The sequence below is a fragment of the Bubalus kerabau genome, chromosome 5 (genome assembly GCF_029407905.1).
Source record: "Bubalus kerabau isolate K-KA32 ecotype Philippines breed swamp buffalo chromosome 5, PCC_UOA_SB_1v2, whole genome shotgun sequence".
NCBI classification, from domain to species: Eukaryota; Metazoa; Chordata; class Mammalia; order Artiodactyla; family Bovidae; genus Bubalus; species Bubalus kerabau.
In genome coordinates this window covers 60,452,423-60,474,389 of record NC_073628.1, presented here as the reverse complement: position 1 = coordinate 60,474,389, position 21,967 = coordinate 60,452,423, and the positions used below count along the sequence as shown (strand labels likewise).

Sequence of the window (21,967 nt, the reverse complement as noted above, 5' to 3'; positions counted from 1 at the left end):
GTCGACCAAAATAAAAAGGGAAAATGAGGCAAACTCAAAATTGTCAAAAGATAAATTTATGACAACGACAAGCTAGAGGGGTGAGATGGGGTGGGAGGGAGGACCAAGAGGGATGGAACATATGAATGTCCTGTGCTCTGCTGTGTCACTCAGTCCTGTCTGACTCTTTGTGACCCCATGGACTGTAGCCCGCCAGTCTCCTCTGCCCATGGGGATTCTCCAGGCAGGAATACTGGAGTGGAAAACCAATCCCTTCTCCAGGGGATCTTCCTGACCCAGGAATCAAACCGGGGTCTCCTGCATTGCAGGCAGATTCTTTACCAGCTGAGCTACAAGGGAAATCTGGAACATATGTATAATTATAGCTGATTCATGTTGATGCATGGCAGAAACCAGCACAATATTATAAAGCAATTATCCTTCCATTAAAAATAAATAATTTTTTGAAAAGATGAATTTATTCAGGAATAGCAGAGGAATTGCAACTTGGGACATGAAATCAATAGCAAATAACAAGCAAGTCTGTTTAGGGCTTGAGGTTAACTGTATTTATGGGCAGAAACATAAAGAAGGGAGAATTCAGTTAGAATTTTTTTTAATGAAAAACCAGTGGAGACTTGCTACTTCCCTACTCAGACAAAACCAGCCTCACCAGACAAACAAACTCAGTTCAGCTTATTTGTTGAGACCAAACTGACCTGGGTCATTTTTTGTTCATCCCTCTGGAAACCATGAAGGACATTTCCTGAGGTTGGTACAAGGCAACACCTGACCCACTCTCTCTCATTTAAGAAATACCAATATTACTAGTTTTCAGTAAATCACATATTTACAGCAAATCATTTTTCATTTCTTAAGTTTTTGTCTTCCTGAGGGGATGTGTTTGAGATTTTTCCATTTTGCATTCTCTGGCTCCATTTTATTTTTTTAATTTTTAAAAAATTTTCTTCTTCTTCTTCTTATTTTTTTACTTTACAATATTGTATCGGTTTTGCCATACATTAACATGCATCTGCCATGGGTGTACACATGCTCCCCATTTTAGATTGAAATTCTTTTACAGTATCAATATTTCAGCAAACTCAAGGGGGAAAAATGATAGAATAACATGAAAATGACAAAATAAAATTATTTTATTAAGTGATTTTTAACTTATAGTATCATGTAATAAGTTCTTCCCAGGTGGCGCTAGTGGTAAATAAAACCCCTGCCAATATAGGAGACTTAAGAGATGCGGGTTTGATCCCTGGATCAAGAATATCCGCTGGAGGAGGGCATGGCAACCCACTCCAGTATCCTTGCCTGGAGAAGCCCATGGACAGAGGAGCCTGGTGGGCTACAGTCCATGGGGTCACAAAGAATCAAACATGACTGAGAGTCTGAGCACAAGTGAAAAATGAGGATTGCCCATAGTAACTTGGAGGAGGCTGAGTACTTCAAAATAAAAGATTTTTCTCCTTTAGTTAGAGATAGTAAATCAAACACGGCTACTTAATTGTTTTTAGCAACACGTTTTTCGGTGAATACGTTAGTCATTTTATAGTCATGTCATAGTGTGCTTTTTCCCAAAAACATTAAAAGTCAATTAATTTCATTACAAAGTGATCATAAAATTCAAAATCAAATCATTTGTGGCTTAGTTGGCCCCTAAACCTCTAAAATTGAAGTATTTTTCAAATAGTGTTTTTCTCAATATTTTTTAAGTTTGAATTCTTAGCTAAAGTAATAAATATTTCCATTATATTTATATTACTTGAAATAATATAAATCAATAATTGTATTTATAAATCTCAACCTGAGTGCTTACCTTAGGCTAGGTAATAAGGGTATCTCATAGGCTCAATCTTTTGTAAAGTTGAAATATTCCAAGACATCCTCAAGTTTTCTTATTCTATATAAGTATTAATATCATACAAATCAGGGAATGGCAGTCTATAAAATTCAGGAACTTTTCCTTTTGGAACTGTATTTAATTTTAAAGTGAAAAACTATCTAGTCTGTTAGAGCATGAAATTAAACCTGTTTGTATAGAGAGAAAAAGGAAAAACATGTCTCTGAGTACAACTCTGTATTTCTTTGAAATGTGACTAAATTACAGTGCAATTTCTTAGATTTCTGCTATTACTTAAGAAGACAGACATTTAACTCTATTGCAACATTTTTATTAATAGATATAAACAGTAGAATGAAATTTTATTGAATGCTAAGATAGTACATAATCTTTAATTATAAACCAAATAACATTTTTTTCAGAACCATTTGGTATAATCTCATATTGATCCACCACAGTTAAAGCTGACCTGTTCCTTCAAATAATATAGACTGGAGAACAATCCTATAAAATGATCAGAGATCAAAATGAAATAATAGTTATCTAATGCTCCACAGAGTAAGTGTTGTCTGTATTAAAAATTTCCCAGCAGGTACTATTTAATTTGCTGAATTTTCCCAAAATATGTCCTTCAGATTCCAAGCCTTGGATTTTGATATCACCATTATCTTAGATTTATTCAGATGGAGAACTACTGACTTATGTATTTTTCTCAGCCAGGATCTAATCTGAAGAAGTACACAGTGATTTGGACAAAGAAAGTTACAGATAATCATTAACTGTATCAGAACCTTGGAGTAATGACAGATTGGCTAGTGCTAAGTAAAGAGGACTTGAAAATAACACAGCAATAACAGATATAAGGAGCATGCATTATCTTAAGAGCTGAGATTGAGCATCCAGGAAGAGACTCCAGGACTGAAACCAGGCTGTTGGCATTGCTATGGTTCACAGAATTGCAGAAAATTCTGTGGTACTCCTTTGCTGAACATCTCAGGACAGTCTTCACGGAGGAGTGTACCACTGGAGGCACTTGATTATACACCATCCTGGGGGTGCTGAAGGAAGCTCCTGGCCACTGGATGTTTTGACCACCATATATTTTAGGTGATGTTCTGTAAACAAGCCACTCACACTGCAGTGTCATCAGGAGTCTGGTGCTGTGACAGTTGCATATGCTGCCAAGTTGGTCCCGTAGAAAGAGCAGGCTTTTCTTGGTTTTGCTCTTCTCACTAACATGTCCCAGCTTCCCAGATGGAACAGCGGTAAAGAATCCACCTGCCAATGCAGGAGATTCAGGAGATGCAGATTCAGTCCCTGGATTGGGAAGATCCCCTGGAGGAGGAAATGGAAACCCACTCTAATAGACTTCCCTTGGAAATCCCATGGGTATAGAAGCCTGGCGGGCTCTAGTCTGTGGGGTCACAAAGAGTCACACATGACTGAGCATGCATGCACATTGGTATTTCCAAATATCCAAAGCAATTGTAGGAGGCAAAAAGAAAACCTAGAGAACTCATCACCATGCTGCTCCTCAAGCCATAGTTCCCTAGTCCATCTTCCTTCTTCTCTTCAGCCTTCTTATGTTGGATTGATATGTAGTATTTGTCATTCAACCCAACTTAGGTCTGCTTGCTTGAGGCACAGCAAAGCCATCTATGGACATCAGGCAGTGGTGAAGGAAAGTACAGTATTTATTGCCAGGCACCAAGTAAGGAGAACAGTCAGCCAGTGTTCAAAAAAACTCAAACTTGTCAGTGGCTTTCAAGGAAGGGTTTTTTAAAGGCAAGGCGAAGGAGAGGGTCGTATGCAACTGGCTCATGTATATCCTTCTGTTTGGTTGGGGGTGAGGTAACAGGATGGTTTTTCAGGACTCTCAAGTATCAATTTTCTGGTTCCTACTAGTCTGGGATCTATGTGCTGGTGGTCAGCATGTAGTCAACTTCTTCCCTTTTGAGGGTTTCAGTATCTGCAAAACAACTCCAAGGTATGGCTCAGAATATGACTATGAGCTCTTGAGGAATGACATGTCCTTGACTCTGTTTTTTGGCTAAGTTAATACTCCTTTGTCTTGCTTGACTGTTTTCCTAGGACATGGGGGATGGTGTGTCTGTCCCTAGGAAGGCCCAGAGGGTGCTACTCAGTTTCATATCTAGGGTTTTCAGCTGCACCTAGAAGTAATGGGGAGAAAAGTTTCTACTCCATTTCCCTGACCAAAAGTCTAGCTTTGCATTTAAAATTGGTTTTCTCTAAGCACAATTTCTCTGGCCTTTAAATTACTATTTTGAGATATTATCCTCTAGTTTTTAAAAGAAAAAAAAATTTTTTTTTTTCTTTTCTGGCACCTATATTGGTGTTTCTTTTTGATTTTTTTCCTTTCCTTTTTTTCTTCTTCTTTTTCTCTCTCTTCATCTCTTCCCTTTCTATTTTTCCCTCCTTTCCCTTTGTTCACTTCCTCCTCTGTCTCTCTGTCTTTCCTGTCCTTCTTTTCTTAAGTAATTTAACAACTGTTTATCTATCACTAACTTTTCCAGTGATATCACCTTCATGTTTATATTGGTTTTGAAATATTAAAGTGACAGGGAAAAATACAACTGTGGCAAATCAAAATATAATTTGTCTACACAACTCAAGTTTTGCCAAAATAAATGTTTTCATCATCAGAAATAATTTTATTATTTATTTTAAAGCAGTGTAACTGGTAGCAAAATGGTACATAGACAATAAACAGAGTCAAATCCCATAGGGTTACAAGAACTAATATTGAGTTCATATTTTATTTTCATGTGCAAGTGTAAGTAATTTAAAAAGGCAACCATTTGTTAAAAGTCTTTTATAAGTGTGTTTTTATTTTTTAAATAACAGAAAGAGTAATAAACTATCATCATTATAGCAAGCTGATCTGAATTGTGTTAAATATTAAATTTGGACTAATGTTCATAGTCAAAAATAATTATTTTAAAATTTATGAAACACATTTTTTATTTTCATAGGAAATATAGTCAGGCCCTACCTAGAGTAAAACCCTAGTCTTGGCAACTGTCATAATGCAAAAATACTCAATTTGAGATATTGGAGGAAAAAAATTTCATAAAACCTTAACATTTATTCCTAAACACAACTGTAATGGGTAAAGACATGGCAACTCAAAGAAACATCATACTTAAATTTCAATGTGCAAGTATGAAACAAGTTCATTAAATTTATTGTTGTTCTCCATTACATATATTAATTCAATTCTGCCTTCAGTTTGAATAATTTCTATGTGACTATGTTTGTCAACTGTATTTCACCTGTGTTTATAACATATACACATGTATAGGCATACCATCTTTGTTTTAAGTTGTGTTTCTATTTCCTTGTTTGGTTAAAGAGAATTAAATATAGGGTCTCCCTATTTTAGGGGAAATTCTTGGTGTTCATGTTGTTCTAAAATGAGAGTAATATAAAATACTAAACAAAAAGAACAACAAAAAGGCATTTCATATACTCAAAGCCAAATTATACAATAGCTATAATCTATAATTTCACATTTTATATTCACAGAATTATGGGGGAATATTAGATTTTATTTGTTACCTTTAATCCTATTTTCTTTTTAATTTATCTGCTTCTTTGTGTAAAGAAATGATACCACCTTTCTAGCTTTAAATGTTCTACTTTCTGTTGAATTGAAATTCAAAGTAAAATTCAGAAAAAAAAATTTGGAGCAAAAATCTTTAAAAATTTTTCAGTATCTCTTTCATGGGAATGACAACACATTTCAACTACCTTGTAGACTAAGCTCTGTTTTTCAACCCGTTTCTGAAGGGGACTAATGCAATACAGGTAAGAGCACTGGAGTCATCAAGGGTCAATTTTTCCTTTATAACTGTCCAATTCTTTATGGTCTGCATTAAATTTAAATGGCAAAAACTGCCTTTTCTTTTTGGCCACACCACACAGCTTGCAGGATCTTAGTTCTCTGACCAGAAATAGAACCCAGGCCCTTGGCAGTGAAAGCACAGAGGCTTAACCACTACACCACCAGGGAATTCTCCCAAGCTACCTATCTTTATTTTGTATGTTTTTTGCACAATGTTAAAGTACAGTTAAATTGGATAAAAATTTTGATATAGCATTTTTTTGGAATATGATTACTTTAATGCTAAAAGCATAAAGGAGGACTTCTAATGTTTTGAAATTCTTTGTATTCTATAAAAAGCATAATTATGCTTCTTTTTAAGTATCTTTCTAATGAAACATACTATATAGATATATTAAAAAAAGTTAAAGCTCAAGATTTTAATGAAAATCATTACTTAATATTGAAGTTTCAATTTTTGGAGTAAACTTAAGTCGACAAATGTGTTTCAAGTATTTTCCCTATGTTAGGTATTCTCTTAGGAGAAAAACATGTTAGGAGAACAATACGTATTTGCTTTTATACTTTTCTTGGCATACAATGTGTATCAAACATAAAGTTAGGGAAAATTTCATGTTGTTAATATTTATTTTCGTTGGTTTTGATTTCTTCAGAGTAATAAAACATGCTATCAACATGGCAAATTCTAAAATGGATATCATATCATATGAAAAGGCAACAAAAAGGTTAAAATGACTGAAGGATTCATATTCTAAAGTAAACTATGATTCTTACACAGAAGTCAGCCACATAAATTTGTTTATCTGTGTAGAGAAGACTAGACACAGTATGATGAGCTGTTTTTATAGAACAGCAATGTAATAAGACACATTTAATTTTAAGAGGAGCAACCATCTTCTATGTCCACTGGGATGCACCAAGTATAGTTAGATTTCTAGTTTACTTTCATAAAGCCTTAATACTTAAAAAAAAATTGGCTTCTACAGTTTGCATCATTGTCAAACAAGGAAACATCAGGTTTAAATTTTTGTGTTCTGATTTAGGTTTTCAAAACCATTCCATTGATGTCTTTCAAATATTAATAGGAGGAGTACCAACAAGCAGTACTTCAAGTTTCAAAATACTCTATACTTCCAGGAGGATAGATTTTTTTAAATATGAGAGAATTGGATATATTCCAATCTAGTTTAGTTCATGCCAGCAATGCTTTTTCTTTCCTAAGATCTAAAGTTGTTTCAAGCAACATCCTTGGAGGGAAAAAAAAACAGTTTATTATTTTCTTTTTATCAAAGCTGAGTTTCCTCTCGAGAGTCCTGAACCATGGTGTTGCAGATGCTGTTTTTTCGACTGGGTTCACTGTTGGGTAGGTAAGCCAGTGGATCCGGTCGGATTAAGTATCTAATAAAAGAAAACAAAGCAAATGACTGCAGTAGCAACTAAAGGCAAAGCTCATCCACCCTGACATTTTAGACTGTTACTTAAAGTTTATTTGTTTAGTGTTTATGGTCATCAAAACTTGTGTCTATATAATGTTGGTGGAAGGACTTGCAGTTTATTTGGTCTGTAAAATTTTGCAGGGCTTGTATTATTTCTATACCTAAAAACGTTGTAAAAATGAATATGGATGAATGATGAATCATTATCGTTCAATTACAATCCAGCACCATGTTCACCTTATCAAACATTTATGTTTTATTCTAGTATTTTGTTGATCCATTCTTTTTCTTCCTTTGACGTTTTTGTTTTGTATTGTGGTATAGGCAATTAACAACGTTGTGAAAGTTTCAAGTGAACAAAAAAGGGACTCAGTCATACATGTACATGTATCTATTCTCCCCCAAACCCAGCTGCCACGCAGGCTGCCACACAACATTGAGCAGAGTTCCATGTGTTATACACTAGGTCCTTGTTGGTTATCCATTTTAAATATATTGATTTATTATTCTTTACTTTGGCTATTTTTCTATCAAGGAGACCTAAATTCTAGCCATGACTATATCACTTGATTGTCCTTAGTTTTATCATTCATAACTATTAGTAATTTGATCAAATTATTTCTATAGTCTTTTAATTTAAATATTCTATGATTCTAAAAAAAATTTATGATTTCAGAAATGCTATGAAGAACATTATGCATAGATAACATTTTAGATTAATTAACCTAAAATTCAGGTTATGCTATATTAAGGAATTGGACAAAAAATTATCCTTAATTCACTCTATTAATAAATAGATAAATGTTCATCTGCCAAATTCACACATTTCAATGTTAGAATTTGTTTCAAGAAGCATGGTTTACTTCAGACTGCCTAATGATACGAGTATCTGTTTCTTGAGCTTCTCTAGACTACAAGCTGGATCTGGGGATATGAAAAGCCACACTCTCTGACCCCTGCAGAGGATTTAATTTATGAAGCAGATATAAGGATGAAAAAGAAATTTCAAACACCACAGAAAGATGAAAAGAACAGCAGACAATAGGGAATGTTTTATTGAGGGGGTTAGGTTGATGTCACTCCAGGTAGAAGTGGAGTGGAAATGGGACTGAGAAAAAAGTTCCATACCAGGGATGACCTTGGAATGTTCAGAAAATGAGTTGACTTCAGAGGACAGGTTAGACCAGGAAAAGACAAGAGATGAATTCACAAAAGAACCTAGAAAGATGCTAGTGAAGGACTTTCAGCTTCAGGATAAGTTTCCATTTCCATTCTAGAGGCAGTGGGAAGCCATGAGCACTTGGAAGTGAGATGGAAAGTGAATACATGTAACACAGCTCCTAAAATGTCTTGTTCAGGTGCAAATGCAATGAGTATTTCATCACTTTGTAATAATGTTAGGAGTCACACAAATAAATGGAGAGACTAACTTAAAAGTGGGAACTATAATGAAGATTTGTACTTCTCTTAAAGACCAAAAGGAAGATATTCATAAATATGTCCGAATTAAAGAACATATTTATGAATATTGGATCATAGATGTTCTCTGCTTTATTGACAAAGGCCAAAGCCTTTGACTGTGTGGATCACAGCAAACTTTGAAAATTCTAAAAGAGATGGGAATACCTGACCACCTGACCTGTCTTCTGAGAAATCTGTATGCAGGTATGTGAAGCAACAGTTAGAACCAGGCATGGAACAAGGGACTGGTTCCAAATTGGGGAAGGAGTACATCAAGGCTGCATATTGTCACCCTGCTTATTTAACTTCTATGCAGAGTACATCATGAGAAACACTGGGCTGGAAGAAGCACAAGCGGGAATCAAGATTGCTGGGAGAAATGTCAACAACCTCAGATAAGCAGATGACACCACCTTTATGGCAGAAAGAAAAGAGGAATTTAAAAACCTCTTGATACAGAGTGAAGTAAGCCAGAAAGAAAAACACCAATACAGTATACTAACGCATATATATGGAATTTAGAAAGATGGTAACAATAACCCTGTGTACGAGACAGCAAAAGAGACACTGATGTATAGAACAGTCTTATGGACTCTGTGGGAGAGGGAGAGGGTGGGAAGATTTGGGAGAATGGCATTGAAACATGTAAAATATCATGTATGAAATGAGTTGCCAGTCCAAAAAAAAAAAAACAAAAAACTTCTTGATGACAGTGAAAGAGAAGAGTGAAAAAGCTGGCTTAAAATTCAACATTCAAAAAACAAAGATCATGGCATCCAGTCCCATCACTTCATGGCAAATAGATGGGGAAACAATGGAAACAGTGAGAGACTTTATTTTCTTGGGCTCTAAATTTGGCAAAACTAATACAATTATGTAAAGTTTAAAAATAAAATAAAATTAAAAAAAATAAAATAAAATCACTGCAGATGTGACTGCAGTCATGAAATTAAAAGACGCTTCCTCCTTGGAAGAAAAGGTATGACCAACTTAGACAGCATATTAAAAAGCAAAGACATTACTTTGCCAACACAGGTCTGTATAGTCAAAGCTATGGTTTTTCCAGTAGTCATGTATGGATGTGAGAGTTGGACCATAAAGAAGGCTGGGCATTGAAGAATTGATGCTTTTGAACTGTGGTGTTGGATAAGACTCTTGAAATTCCCTTGGACTGGAAGGGGATCAAACCAGTCAATTCTAGAGGAAATCAGTGCTGAATATTCATTGGAAGGACTGATGCTGAAGCTCAAGCTTCAATACTTTGGCCACCTGTTGTGAAGAACTGACTCATTGGAAAAGACCCTGATACTGGGAAAGATTGAAAGCAGGAGGAGAAGGGGCTTACGGAGGATGAGATGGTTGGATGGCATCACCAACTTGATGGAAATGAGCTTGAGCAAGCTCCAGGAGTTGGTGATGGACAGGAAAGCCTGGCATGTTGCAGTCCATGGAGTCGCAGAGTCGGGCAGGACTGAGCAACTGAACTGAACTGATGTCCTTTAATGAAAATGAGAAGAGCAATTTAAAGCACTGTAGTCTTATTTTTTTCTCTTAAATGAAAGTTGAAATTCACGTACTTGGATCTATTGACTGGATTTTGTTATCCATGTGCCTGCTGTATAATTACTGTGAATATCGATAGCATGGTAGATCAATGAAGAAAACTAATAGTGCCCATTAAACTTTTTATCTCCATATCATCTAGTGATTTATGGGTCTTTGAATCAAATTAATGTTGTGCCTTCAATTAAAATGAACTTTTGAATGTGGTTCTTTAGAAAACCGTAAAAAGTTTGGGTATAATCTGTTATCCCCTAAATTCATTGATTTGGCTGCAAAAGTCCCCTTCCATATTATAATCACTACTAAACTTATGAGTCTAATAAAACAAATTTCTTTAATGTGCTTTTTGTACATCTTGTCACAGTAGCTTTTTTTTTCTTTTTTTTTGCTCTAGTTATCCTAAAATTTAATTATCTCAATGCCCAAAATATAGAAAATGGCAAAGGAGTCTTTTTTTTTTTTAAATAGTAGTCAATTTGATGTTTTAGCTTAAAACTAATACACATAATAGTATCTAAAAGGCAGAAAATCCCATGCCTATTTTTCCTATATATATTGTAACATCCATACTTTATTTTTATGTTTGAGTTTTAAACAGTTTCAGGAATTATTTTGAGTTACAAAATCTATTTGATAGAAGGTTAGGTACATATACTCAAAAGGTTAACATGATCTTACCATTTCATGACATATAATCATGGAAAATAATCATATTAGTCTCAAAAAACTTATGACTTGTTATGAAATAAAAATAAGGTATGATTAATTTAAAAATATGTATATAATTGGAACTTTGAAAAAGAGGCATGCAAAAGTTGGGACTACATGCCAGACTGGATAACTAATAAAAATGGCCTGATTTTATGGGTCAAAGGAGGAAAGATATGTGTAAATATGGACACAAGAAAAACCGAGCAGTTTTATCATATTTTAATTATATACGAAGTGCAGTCTCCAGAATGGGCAGTTGAAAGCCAGGTGCATCACAAATAAGATATTTTCATCTAACTTAAAGTGCTCCATAAATTCATCATCACTACTGGATATAACAGCTGCCTTAAGACAATTAGCAGCAGCTGGAATTATCATCATCTGATTCCTCAAAGTTCTAATATGTTAACTATCAGATGGCAAAAAGAAAAAAAAAAGACATTATTATACTTGCTAGCTGTATCTTTGATGCCTTATATAAAATCCTTTCACACTGATTTTGGGTCAGTTACTTCTGCTGATGTTATTTTTCTGAGAAGTTTTTGAGGCACATTCATCTTTTGGCCCTAAAACTGAGTACTGCTACTCAACAGGTCAACATTCATTCTTCTTTTTCTTCTTTAAGTATCTTATCTTTAAAAAAAATAATTCTTTTAAGTTTCATTCATTTAGAAGATGAAAAAATAACTAATTTCTACATAGAACTAGCTTCTTTCCAAAGCTCAGCACTATATCCCCATAAGCTTTCTAGACATTTCCATTAGCACATTGAACAATGCATTGAAACCCCAGCTCCTCATCTCTCTCTCCTCCTCATCCAAAGACTGCTCTTTTCTGCTTGGAAAAGTGCCTCACCATCCTAACTTGTTTCAGTTAAAGAGTAATTTTTTTTTTTTTTTGCAACCACATAGATTCTAACTCATAAAACCATGTGAGAGCCATTATTTTCCAATTCCCAGAACAATGAACAAGTTTTACACTTTGCCTCCATAAATTTATTCCATAGGCTTTTGCCTTTACAACCCTCATCCAGATGTTATGACAGAATCTTATCTCCATCCTGCCAATCAATTCCATTGCTTCCTAGACAGCTCTTTCAAAAAAAGAAAAAAAGAAAAAAATGAACCCTTTCAATCCCAGATGAAATCTCCCAGAAAACTGGCAACATCTACAAGTAAGCTTCTAACTGGTAGCATATTATTAATACCAACTTTAGTTCTAAACCACTTGGCCTGGATCCACTTTATGCTCTGCATCACAGAATGTCCTCACACTTCCTAGTCACTGGCCTTATTGCTTGTTTTCCTGGTTATAGACACACACATCCTGTGGACCTAACACCCACCAATTCTTTTGAATCTTTGGCATTGGTTTTATATCACTAATACAATCTGGAGTTAACTACCTTGTGTAAGCAGGCCTTGGTCTAGAAAAACCTTAGAACCCTGGATCTCGGGGGCAGCTTCTCATAAGGAATTTCTCTCCTAGGCTTACATCAACAACTGTCAAAATGACTTTTCTAAAATTTTGCTACTTTCTTGCTCATATAACCAAGTGCTCTTATTACCTAGAAGATTGAGTATAAATTCTTTATTTTCTAATCTAAGGTCCTTCCAAAATCAGGTTTAATATGTTTCCAATACTGTGAAGAACTGACTCATTTGAAAAGACCCTGATGCTGGGAAAGACTGAAGGCAGGAGGAGAAAGGGATAACAGAGGATGAGATGGTTGGATGGCATCACTGACTCAATAGACATGAGTAGGCTCCAGGAGTTGGTGATGGACAGGGAAGCCTGGCGTGTTGCAGTCCATGGGGTCGCAAAGAGTTGGACTCAGCTGAGTGACTGAACTGAACTGAATATCATGTTTAACTAGTGATTAGCAAAGAAAATGCTAACAATACAAAGCTTTTACTCTGGTCACACTAGGCTTTGTAGTATTGCCAGCTGGCACACATTACATGATGCCTAGGTACAGCATTTTCTCAAGCCATCTCCATGTTCTGGAATGATCTCTCCTCTCCACCTGCACAAATCCTATCTACCCTAAGAGTCTAGTTCAAGTCCTCCATCTTTATAATCAGAGTAACTCACAATGATGCCTTCTTTCCTGAGTTTAGAAAAACACTATCTCATTTAATCCATGCTTAACTCATGGGAAGAAAGGGAAAATCACTAGACCATTCAGGTATGGCCTAAATCAAATCCTTTATGATTATACAGTAGAAGTGAGAAATAGATTTAAGGGCCTAGATCTGATAGATAGAGTGCCTGATGAACTATGGAATGAGGTTTGTGACATTGTACAGGAGACAGGAATCAAGATCATCTCCATGGAAAAGAAATGCAAAAAAGTAAAATGGCTGTCTGGGGAGGCCTTACAAATAGCTGTGAAAAGAAGAGAAGCGAAAAGCAAAGGAGAAAAGGAAAGATATAAACATCTGAATGCAGAGTTCCAAAGAATAGGAAGAAGAGATAAGAGAGCCTTCTTCAGCAATCAATGCAAAGAAATAGAAAAAAACAACAGAATGGGAAAGACTAGGGATCTCTTCAAGAAAATCACAGATACCAAAGGAACATTTCATGCAAAGATGGGCTCGATAAAGGACAGAAATGGTATGGACCTAACAGAAGCAGAAGATATTAAGATGAGATGGAAAGAATACACAGAAGAACTGTACAAAAAAGATCTTCACGACCCAGATAATCACGATGGTGTGATCACTGATCTAGAGCCAGACATCCTGGAATGTGAAGTCAAGTGGGCCTTAGAAAGCATCACTACGAACAAAGCTAGTGGAGGTGATAGAATTCCAGTTGAGCTATTCCAAATCCTGAAAGATGATGCTGTGAAAGTTCTGCACTCAATATGCCAGCAAATTTGGAAAACTCAGCAGTGGCCACAGGACTGGAAAAGGTCAGTTTTCATTCCAATCCCAAAGAAAGGCAATGCCAAAGAATGCTCAAACTGCCGCACAATTGCACTCATCTCACACGCTAGTAAAGTAATGCTCAAAATTCTCCAAGCCAGGCTTCAGCAATATGTGAACCGTGAACTTCCTGATGTTCAAGCTGGTTTTAGAAAAGGCAGAGGAACCACAGATCAAATTGCCAACATCCGCTGGATTATGGAAAAAGCAAGAGAGTTCCAGAAAAGCATCTATTTCTGCTTTATTGACTATGCCAAAGCCTTTGACTGTGTGGATCACAATAAACTGTGGAAAATTCTGAAAGAGATTGGAATACCAGACCACCTGATCTGCCTCTTGAGAAATTTGTATGCAGGTCAGGAAGCAACAGTTAGAACTGGACATGGAACAACAGACTGGTTCCAAATAGGAAAAGGAGTTCGTCAAGGCTGTATATTGTCACCCTGTTTATTTAACTTATATGCAGGGTACATCATGAGAAATGCTGGACTGGAAGAAACACAAGCTGGAATCAAGATTGCAGGGAGAAATATGAATCACCTCAGATATGCAGATGACACCACCCTTATGGCAGAAAGTGAAGAGGAACAAAAAAGCCTCTTGATGAAAGTGAAAGAGGAGAGTGAAAAAGTTGGCTTAAAGCTCAACATTCAGAAAACGAAGATCATGGCATCCAGTCCCATCACTTCATGGGAAATAGATGGGGAAACAGTGGAAACAGTGTCAGACTTTATTTTTCTGGGCTCCATAATCACTACAGATGGTGACTGCAGCCATGAAATTAAAAGACACTTACTCCTTGGAAGGAAAGTTATGACCAACCTAGATAGCATATTCAAAAGCAGAGACATTACTTTGCCAACAAAGGTCCGTCTAGTCAAGGCTATGGTTTTTCCTGTGGTCATGTATGGATGTGAGAGTTGGACTGTGAAGAAGGCTGAGTGCCGAAGAATCGATGCTTTTGAACTGTGGTGTTGGAGAAGACTCTTGAGGGTCCCTTGGACTGCAAGGAGATCCAACCAGTCCTTCTGAAGGAGATCAGCCCTGGGATTTCTTTGGAAGGAATGTTGCTAAAGCTGAAACTCCAGTACTTTGGCCACCTCATGTGAAGAGTTGACTCATTGGAAAAGACTTTGATGCTGGGGGCATTGGGGGCAAGAGGAGAAGAGGACAACAGAGGATGAGATGGCTGGATGGCATCGCTGACTCGATGGACGTGAGTCAGTGAACTCCAGGAGTCGGTGATGGACAGGGAAGCCTGGCGTGCTGCGATTCATGGGGTCGCAAAGAGTCGGACACGACTGAGCGACTGATCTGATCTCATTTAACTCATGTGACAAAGTCATGCTATATAGACCACACTTTTAAAGCAGCACTTTAACACTTTTATAAACATGCATAATACAAATTACTACCATAGACCCCTTCCTAATAAAGATTTTGCCCAATTTTACCTTGGCTTTGAAAAGTCTAAGGGATTTAGAATTAGCTAGTGTAGGATATTTTAGGTTTTCCTTTGAACTTCTTTCTTCTTTTTATTCCACAGATTTTCTATCATTTTTCCAAATGTATATGTGCTCAATATATTGAAAACAAAATTCAAGTTGTCTTCTATACCTCTACCATCCTATGATGCTTTTGTATAGTATGACACACAGCAATACACAATGCAGTGCACAAAATGCATTTGTTTATTGAACACCAAAATTAGGCTTTGATTTTCTAAGTATTTATATCACAAGAACAATATGAGGCTTTATGGGGAAATAAAAATATAAAGATAAACAAATCTGTGGTTTTCTGAAAATACAGGCCTTATGTGAGATACATCAACTTACACAACATCATTCAGCTCCAGTCTGGTGTCTGGAGATGGGTTTATCAGGATGTAGGAGAGGGTATTTTGATGATCATTCATTTCATCTACAAGATAAATAAATGCCAAGTTAGTTATACCACTTACAGAAAATTATGGGAATTATTGCAGAGCATCTTACCTTCAAACCACATAGCTGTCAATAATAACTTGCTATAATTTTGCCCACAGCATGACTGTTTATATAATTTTGACTATTTTCAAATTACTGTCACTGGAAATATCTGACAGGTACTCGTTTTTTGCCCCAATAGATGTTAAAAAGTAAAGTATCTAATTCTGTTCACAACAACCACAGTTAAAAGCTACCTTGTAAGCTATCACGCTAATGCTTTTTGTAAGTCTAAAAACGTATTTCTATTATAGAAATGGCTAGACAGGATGTTTACTTGATTTGCTATGCTTTAATAATTATAAAAAATTGTGGTTATAGATGGCCATCCCAGACAGGAACATTCATATGGAAAATACTGCGAAAAAAATCATCTAATGACATTGTGTTTTAAAAAACACAACAGATATGTATCTAAATAGCATGAAAACCCTAAGTACATTTGACTTCCTTACATAATATGTCTGATATAAAACATGGTAGTATTCTGGAAGAATGCAGAGTCCTGTGGATCAGATTTAACTGTAAGTTTCAAGGGGAGTGTACCACTGGATCATTTTCTTTTTCTCTAAAACAATTCATATTCTAAAAATAAACAGCTGTGCCCTCTAAGTTTTGTCAATTCACTCTGAAGACATCATCAGACTTCAAGCCTGGAGACTTGACTTGACATTGGAAAGGAAAATAAAACAGCTTTGGGATTGAGGTTTTATAGTTTCCAAGGTTACTAGAAGATATAAATACAGAGGCTTGTAGATACATAGTCAATAAATATTAATCCTCCCAAGGGTAAAGATTTTAAGCTGGAAGGGCACTGTTTCAAAACCTGCTGTAGAGCCATAGTTCTCTCTAGTTATTTTGGTTAAAATAAGCTTGGCTCCTAAAAGTGGTACTAAATTTTCCAGTTTCATCCAAAAATCTAAAACTGTTTCATACCAATAGAGATACATCAACATGAAAATAACTGCATAAAATTAAAGATAATTTTTAGGCCAATACAGATGATTCTAATAATTTTCTACACTGAAAAATATATATTATTTTCATAAAATAATATCTACCACAACATGCTTCTAACTAGAAACCTGTCATTGGACTGTGAAAGATAGTATTTTCAGTTATGATCTTTCAAGTTGATATGCAGATGTGACATTTTCCAGTCTAAAATAAAAATCCTTATCTTACAAGGCAGTTAAACTGCAATATAATTGAAGCCTCCAGTAAGTTTGCCAGTAAAATTATTATAATCATGAGATTATCAAATTAATATTCAAATAAAGGAATATATTCAATTGCATAACCCCAAGGCAGACACAAGGAATTGCATCCTGCCATGGGGATAAGGTTGCCAGGCAAAATAGAGAATGCCCTGTGAAATCTGAAATTCAGACTAAAAATTAACAAGTTTAAGCATATTTATATACCAAATATTGAATGTAACATGCTTATACTAAAAATCATTTGTTGTTTATCTGAAATTCAAATTAACTAGGCATCCTATATTTCTTTTTGCTAAATCTGCCAATCATACTAGGGGGTGTGTGGTTATAGCTAATTCAAAATGCTGGAGCTTGGAATTCCAATGAGTATATGACAAGCTTACTCCAAATAAGGTGTGATTTAAGGCTTCCCTGATGGCTCGGATGGTAAAACGTCTGCCTGCAATGCGGGGGACCCGGGTTCAATTCCTGGGTTGGGAAGATCCACCGGAGAAGGAAATGGCACCCCACTCCAGTACTCTTGCCTGGAAAATCCCATGGACGGAGGAGCCTGATAGGCTACATTCCATGGGGTCGCAAAGAGTCGGACACGACTGAGCGACTTCACTTTCACCTCAAAGCATATTGTACCGGCAGGAGATTTCCAGAATCCTTTTTTTATACAGAAAGCATTTTTGATGTATGTATTCTTCTTGAAAAATTTCTCCTTTGTATGAATTTCCACATAGGCTAAACAAAATAACAGCAGTTAATACTGCATCCTGGAGACTGAAGCATGACGCCCTGAAATGTAACAGATCATTAGAAAATCTCCACCTCATTTGGCTCTCAACTACCATCTAGTTGATAACATGAAAAAGTAAAATAAATACATTTCTGTACAAATTCCAAAAGGTTTTTGAAAGACCTTATTTATTTATTTTCATTTTAATTGTTAAATATACTACTTTAAGAACTTCCCAAGTGCTTCAGCGGTAAGGAACCCGTCTGTCCACGCAGGAGACAGTTGGGCAGATCCCCTAGAGGAGGGAATGGCAACCCACTCCAGTATTCTTTCCTGGAAAATCCCATGGACAGAGGAGCCTGGCAGGCTACAGTCCAGTCCATGGGGTCACAAAGAGTCAGACACGACTCAGCAACTGAGCACGCATACTACTTTAAGCTCAAAGGTACTTCACCTGAAGTAATATTTGAGATTGAAGAAAAATGTATTGAACATATTAACGGATTTAAAAATAAGTATGGTTTTCAATTTTGCCGCCATCCTCTAGTACCCCCAAATGACTTACAGGAGGCATTTTTATCATTAGTTGATGGTCATAATTTATCACATGATTTTTGTTATTTTGTTCTCCAGTTTGCTCATTTAATAATGTTAACTAGTCATGATTGTGCTTCCCTGGTGGCTCAGATGGTAAAGAATCTGCCTGCAATGTGGGAAACTTGGGTCCAGTCCCTGGGTTGGGAAGATCCCCCGGAGAAGGGAATGGCTACCCCCTCCAGTATTCTTGCTTGGAGAATTCTACGGACAGAGGAGCCTGGTGGGGGTTGCAAAGAGACACAACTGAGCGAATTTCACTTTCACTTTCACAAATAATCCTAAATCTGGAGACAACAATGAACAAGACAGGCCAAGTCTATAGATTCACCTATAACAAGTTGGCTGTAAACTTTCTATACGATTTAAAGAATCTTATTTGAGTTATTTTAGGATATTCATTAATATTCTGTTGAAATTCACTAATTCCAAATGCACATGCAATGAGTTTTGACACTGCATAGAATAGTGCAACCTCTACCATAATTATGACATAGAACATTTCTATAATGACAAAAAGTTTCCTCCTGACCTTTTGCAGTTAATTCCTTCCTCTCATGCCCCATCCTTAGAATCACTGATTTCCAGAAACATTCACTCTGCTAGGATCTTACAGTGTGTTTCTGTAAGGCTTTTTTTCCTCTTCCTGAAATCTTTTTGTTGAGTATCCAAGCTGCTGCATGGATCTACTTTAATATTAATGCTGTCATTCAAGTTTTCCTTAGAATTGTGATTACATAAAATATAATTATATGCTTATCTATTTCTTTCTTTACATTTTAAGTGTTTCTTTTAGACAACATAAAGCTGGGTATTGCTTCTTTTAATCCCATCTGATAACTTCTGCCTCTTAATTGAAATGTTTGAAAAGTGAAAGTGAAGTCGCTCAGTTGTGTCCGACTCTTTGCAACCCTGTGGACTGTAGCCTACCAGGCTCCTCCGTCCATGGGATTCTCCAGGCAAGATACTGGAGTGGGTTGCCATTTCCTTTTCCAGGGGATCTTTTTGACTCAGGGATCAAACCTGGGTCTCCTGCATTAGAGGCAGACATTTTAACCTCTGAGCCACCAGGGAAGATAGTTGAAATGTTAATCCATTTATATGTAATATAAATATTAATATTGTTGCTATCACATGCATATCTGATACCCTGTGGACTGCAGCATGATAGGCTTCCCTGGTATGAAGTATCAGTATAGTAGCATTTAAATCTACCATCTTGCAGTTGTATTTCACTTGTTCCAGATGTTCTTTGTGCCTCTTTCTTTTTGCTCTGCCTTCTTTGGATTAATTGAGGTTTTACACAGTTCTTCTTATAATCATTCCATTTTATTTGAAACATTGGTTATCAGTTATATCTCTTTGTTTTCCTTTTTTGTAGCTTCTCTAGGTCATTGGTTGGCAATTGCTTTTAAAAGAACCAAATAGTTAATATTTCAGACTTTTCAGGCCATATGAGCTCTGCTGTACTTAAACTTTTTCAACTGGAAAGTGGAGGCAGCCATAGAAAATGCAAATATCAGTAAGAATGATTGCTTTTATTTTTTCCCAAAACTGGCATGCTACCATTTCCTGTCCCTTGCTCCTGCGCTTAAAATACACAGCTTTAATTTTTCAGTGTCTACTCTTAAATAGCACATCACTTTACATGTAATTTTACAAACTTGCCTGTGTGCTGTCACTCCAGTCATGTCTGACTCTTTGCAACCCTATGAACTGTGCCTTCAAGCTCCTCTGTTCATGTGATTTTCCAGGCAAGTGTACTGGAGTGAGTTGCATGTGCTCCTCCAGGGGATCTTCCCCAACCAGGCATTGAACCCATATCTCTTATGTCTCCTGCATTGGCACGCAGGTTCTTTAACAATGACACCAACTGGGAAGCCCTTAACAACTTTACTATATTCTATTTCTTCCTTATTATTTATTATTGCCACACTTTTTTTTGCTTCTATATATATATATTATAAACCTTACAATGTTTGTCATAAATGGTAAATTATTTTTGAACAAAATTTTTAAAATAGAAATGTATCTTTTACATTTGCCCATATGCTTACTTATTTTGTTTAGATCTATAGTTCCACTGGCATTATTTTTCTTCTATCTTAAGAATTTCTTTTAACAATTTCTTTCATCCTGCAAGCTGTTGTTCACAAATTTTCTCAGCTTTTGTTTTTTAAACCTGTCCTTATTTGCTTTTAGTTCAGAAAGATATTTTTACTATGTATAGTGTATTCAGATCAGATCAGTCGCTCAGTCGTGTCTGACTCTTTGCGACCCCATGAATTGCAGCATGCCAGGCCTCCCTGTCCATCACCAATTCCCGGAGTTCACTGAGACTCACGTCCATCGAGTCAGTGATGCCATCCAGCCATCTCATCCTCTGTTGTCCCCTTCTCCTCTTGCCCCCAATCCCTCCCAGCATTAGAGTCTTTTCCAATGAGTCAACTCTTCGCATAAGGTGGCCAAAGTACTGGAGTTTCAGCTTTAGCATCATTCCTTCCAAAGAAATCCCAGGGCTGATCTCCTTCAGAATGGACTGGTTGGATCTCCTTGCAGTCCAAGGGACCCTCAAGAGTCTTCTCCAACACCACAGTTCAAAAGCATCAATTCTTCGATGCTCAGCCTTCTTCACAGTCCAACTCTCACATCCATACATGACCACAGGAAAAACCATAGCCTTGACTAGACGGACCTTTGTTGGCAAAGTAATGTCTCTGCTTTTGAATATGGTATCTAGGTTGGTCATAACTTTCCTTCCAAGGGGTAAGCGTCTTTTAATTTCATGGCTGCAGTCACCATCTGCAGTGATTTTGGAGCCCAGAAAAATAAAGTCTGACACTGTTTCCACTGTTTCCCCATCTATTTCCCATGAAGTGATGGGACCGGATGCCATGATCCTCGCTTTCTGAATGTTGAGCTTTAAGCCAACTTTTTCACTCTCCACTTTCAATTTCATCAAGAGGCTTTTTAGTTCCTCTTCACTTTCTGCCATAAGGGTGGTGTCATCTGCATATCTGAGGTGATTCATATTTCTCCCAGCAATCTTGATTCCAGCTTGTGTTAGGTAGACTATTTTTTTCAGTACTAGAAACAAGTTTCTCAGTTGTGATTTGGTTTGAGAAGTTTTTCTGACATGAAGGTCTCTACTGTCCTTAGGTTTGTCTCTTCCTTATGAAATGTCTTTTTTCCTTCTGCTCTTTTTGAGGTATTTTATCATTGACTTCCAGCAATTTTTTTATATTGTGTCTTGGCATTATTTTATTTGTTATATTTATATTGTTTGAGCTTCACTGAGCTTCTGAGATCTTGAATAGAGTTCCCACCAAATTTGGACAAAAAATGTTGATCATTAGTTCTTCAAATATCCATTCTCTTCCTCCCGTTACTCCAATTATGAAATTACTCCATATTATACCACATGCAGGTAGCACCACTTTTTCAAGGCTTATACTTTTTATTTTCTTCTCTATTCTGCATTTTGGATAGTCTATTGCTATAACTTTATGTTCATTGATGTTTTTATTCTGCAGTAGCTATTTTTATGTAAGTCCCATTCAATATACATTTTACTTGGAAAAATATATATTTTTCCAAGTAAAATATGGAAAAGTAAAGTATTACAAATTATAACCTATATGAGC

General features: G+C 36.3%; 1 protein-coding gene across 2 annotated transcripts in view; it reads right to left on the bottom strand.

Moving 5' to 3' along the window:
* Positions 1 to 4,544: 4,544 nt before the first annotated feature.
* Positions 4,545 to 21,967, bottom strand: part of KCNT2 (potassium sodium-activated channel subfamily T member 2) — a 425,317-nt gene continuing 407,894 nt past the window's right edge. For both annotated transcript variants that reach the window (XM_055581824.1, XM_055581825.1), the window contains exons 27-28: positions 15,636 to 15,720; positions 4,545 to 7,094 (exon numbers count right to left, since the gene is read on the bottom strand). In XM_055581824.1, coding sequence (XP_055437799.1) covers positions 6,983 to 7,094; positions 15,636 to 15,720 — 197 coding nt within the window. In that variant the 3' untranslated portion in view covers positions 4,545 to 6,982. The remainder of the gene's footprint in view (positions 7,095 to 15,635; positions 15,721 to 21,967) is intronic.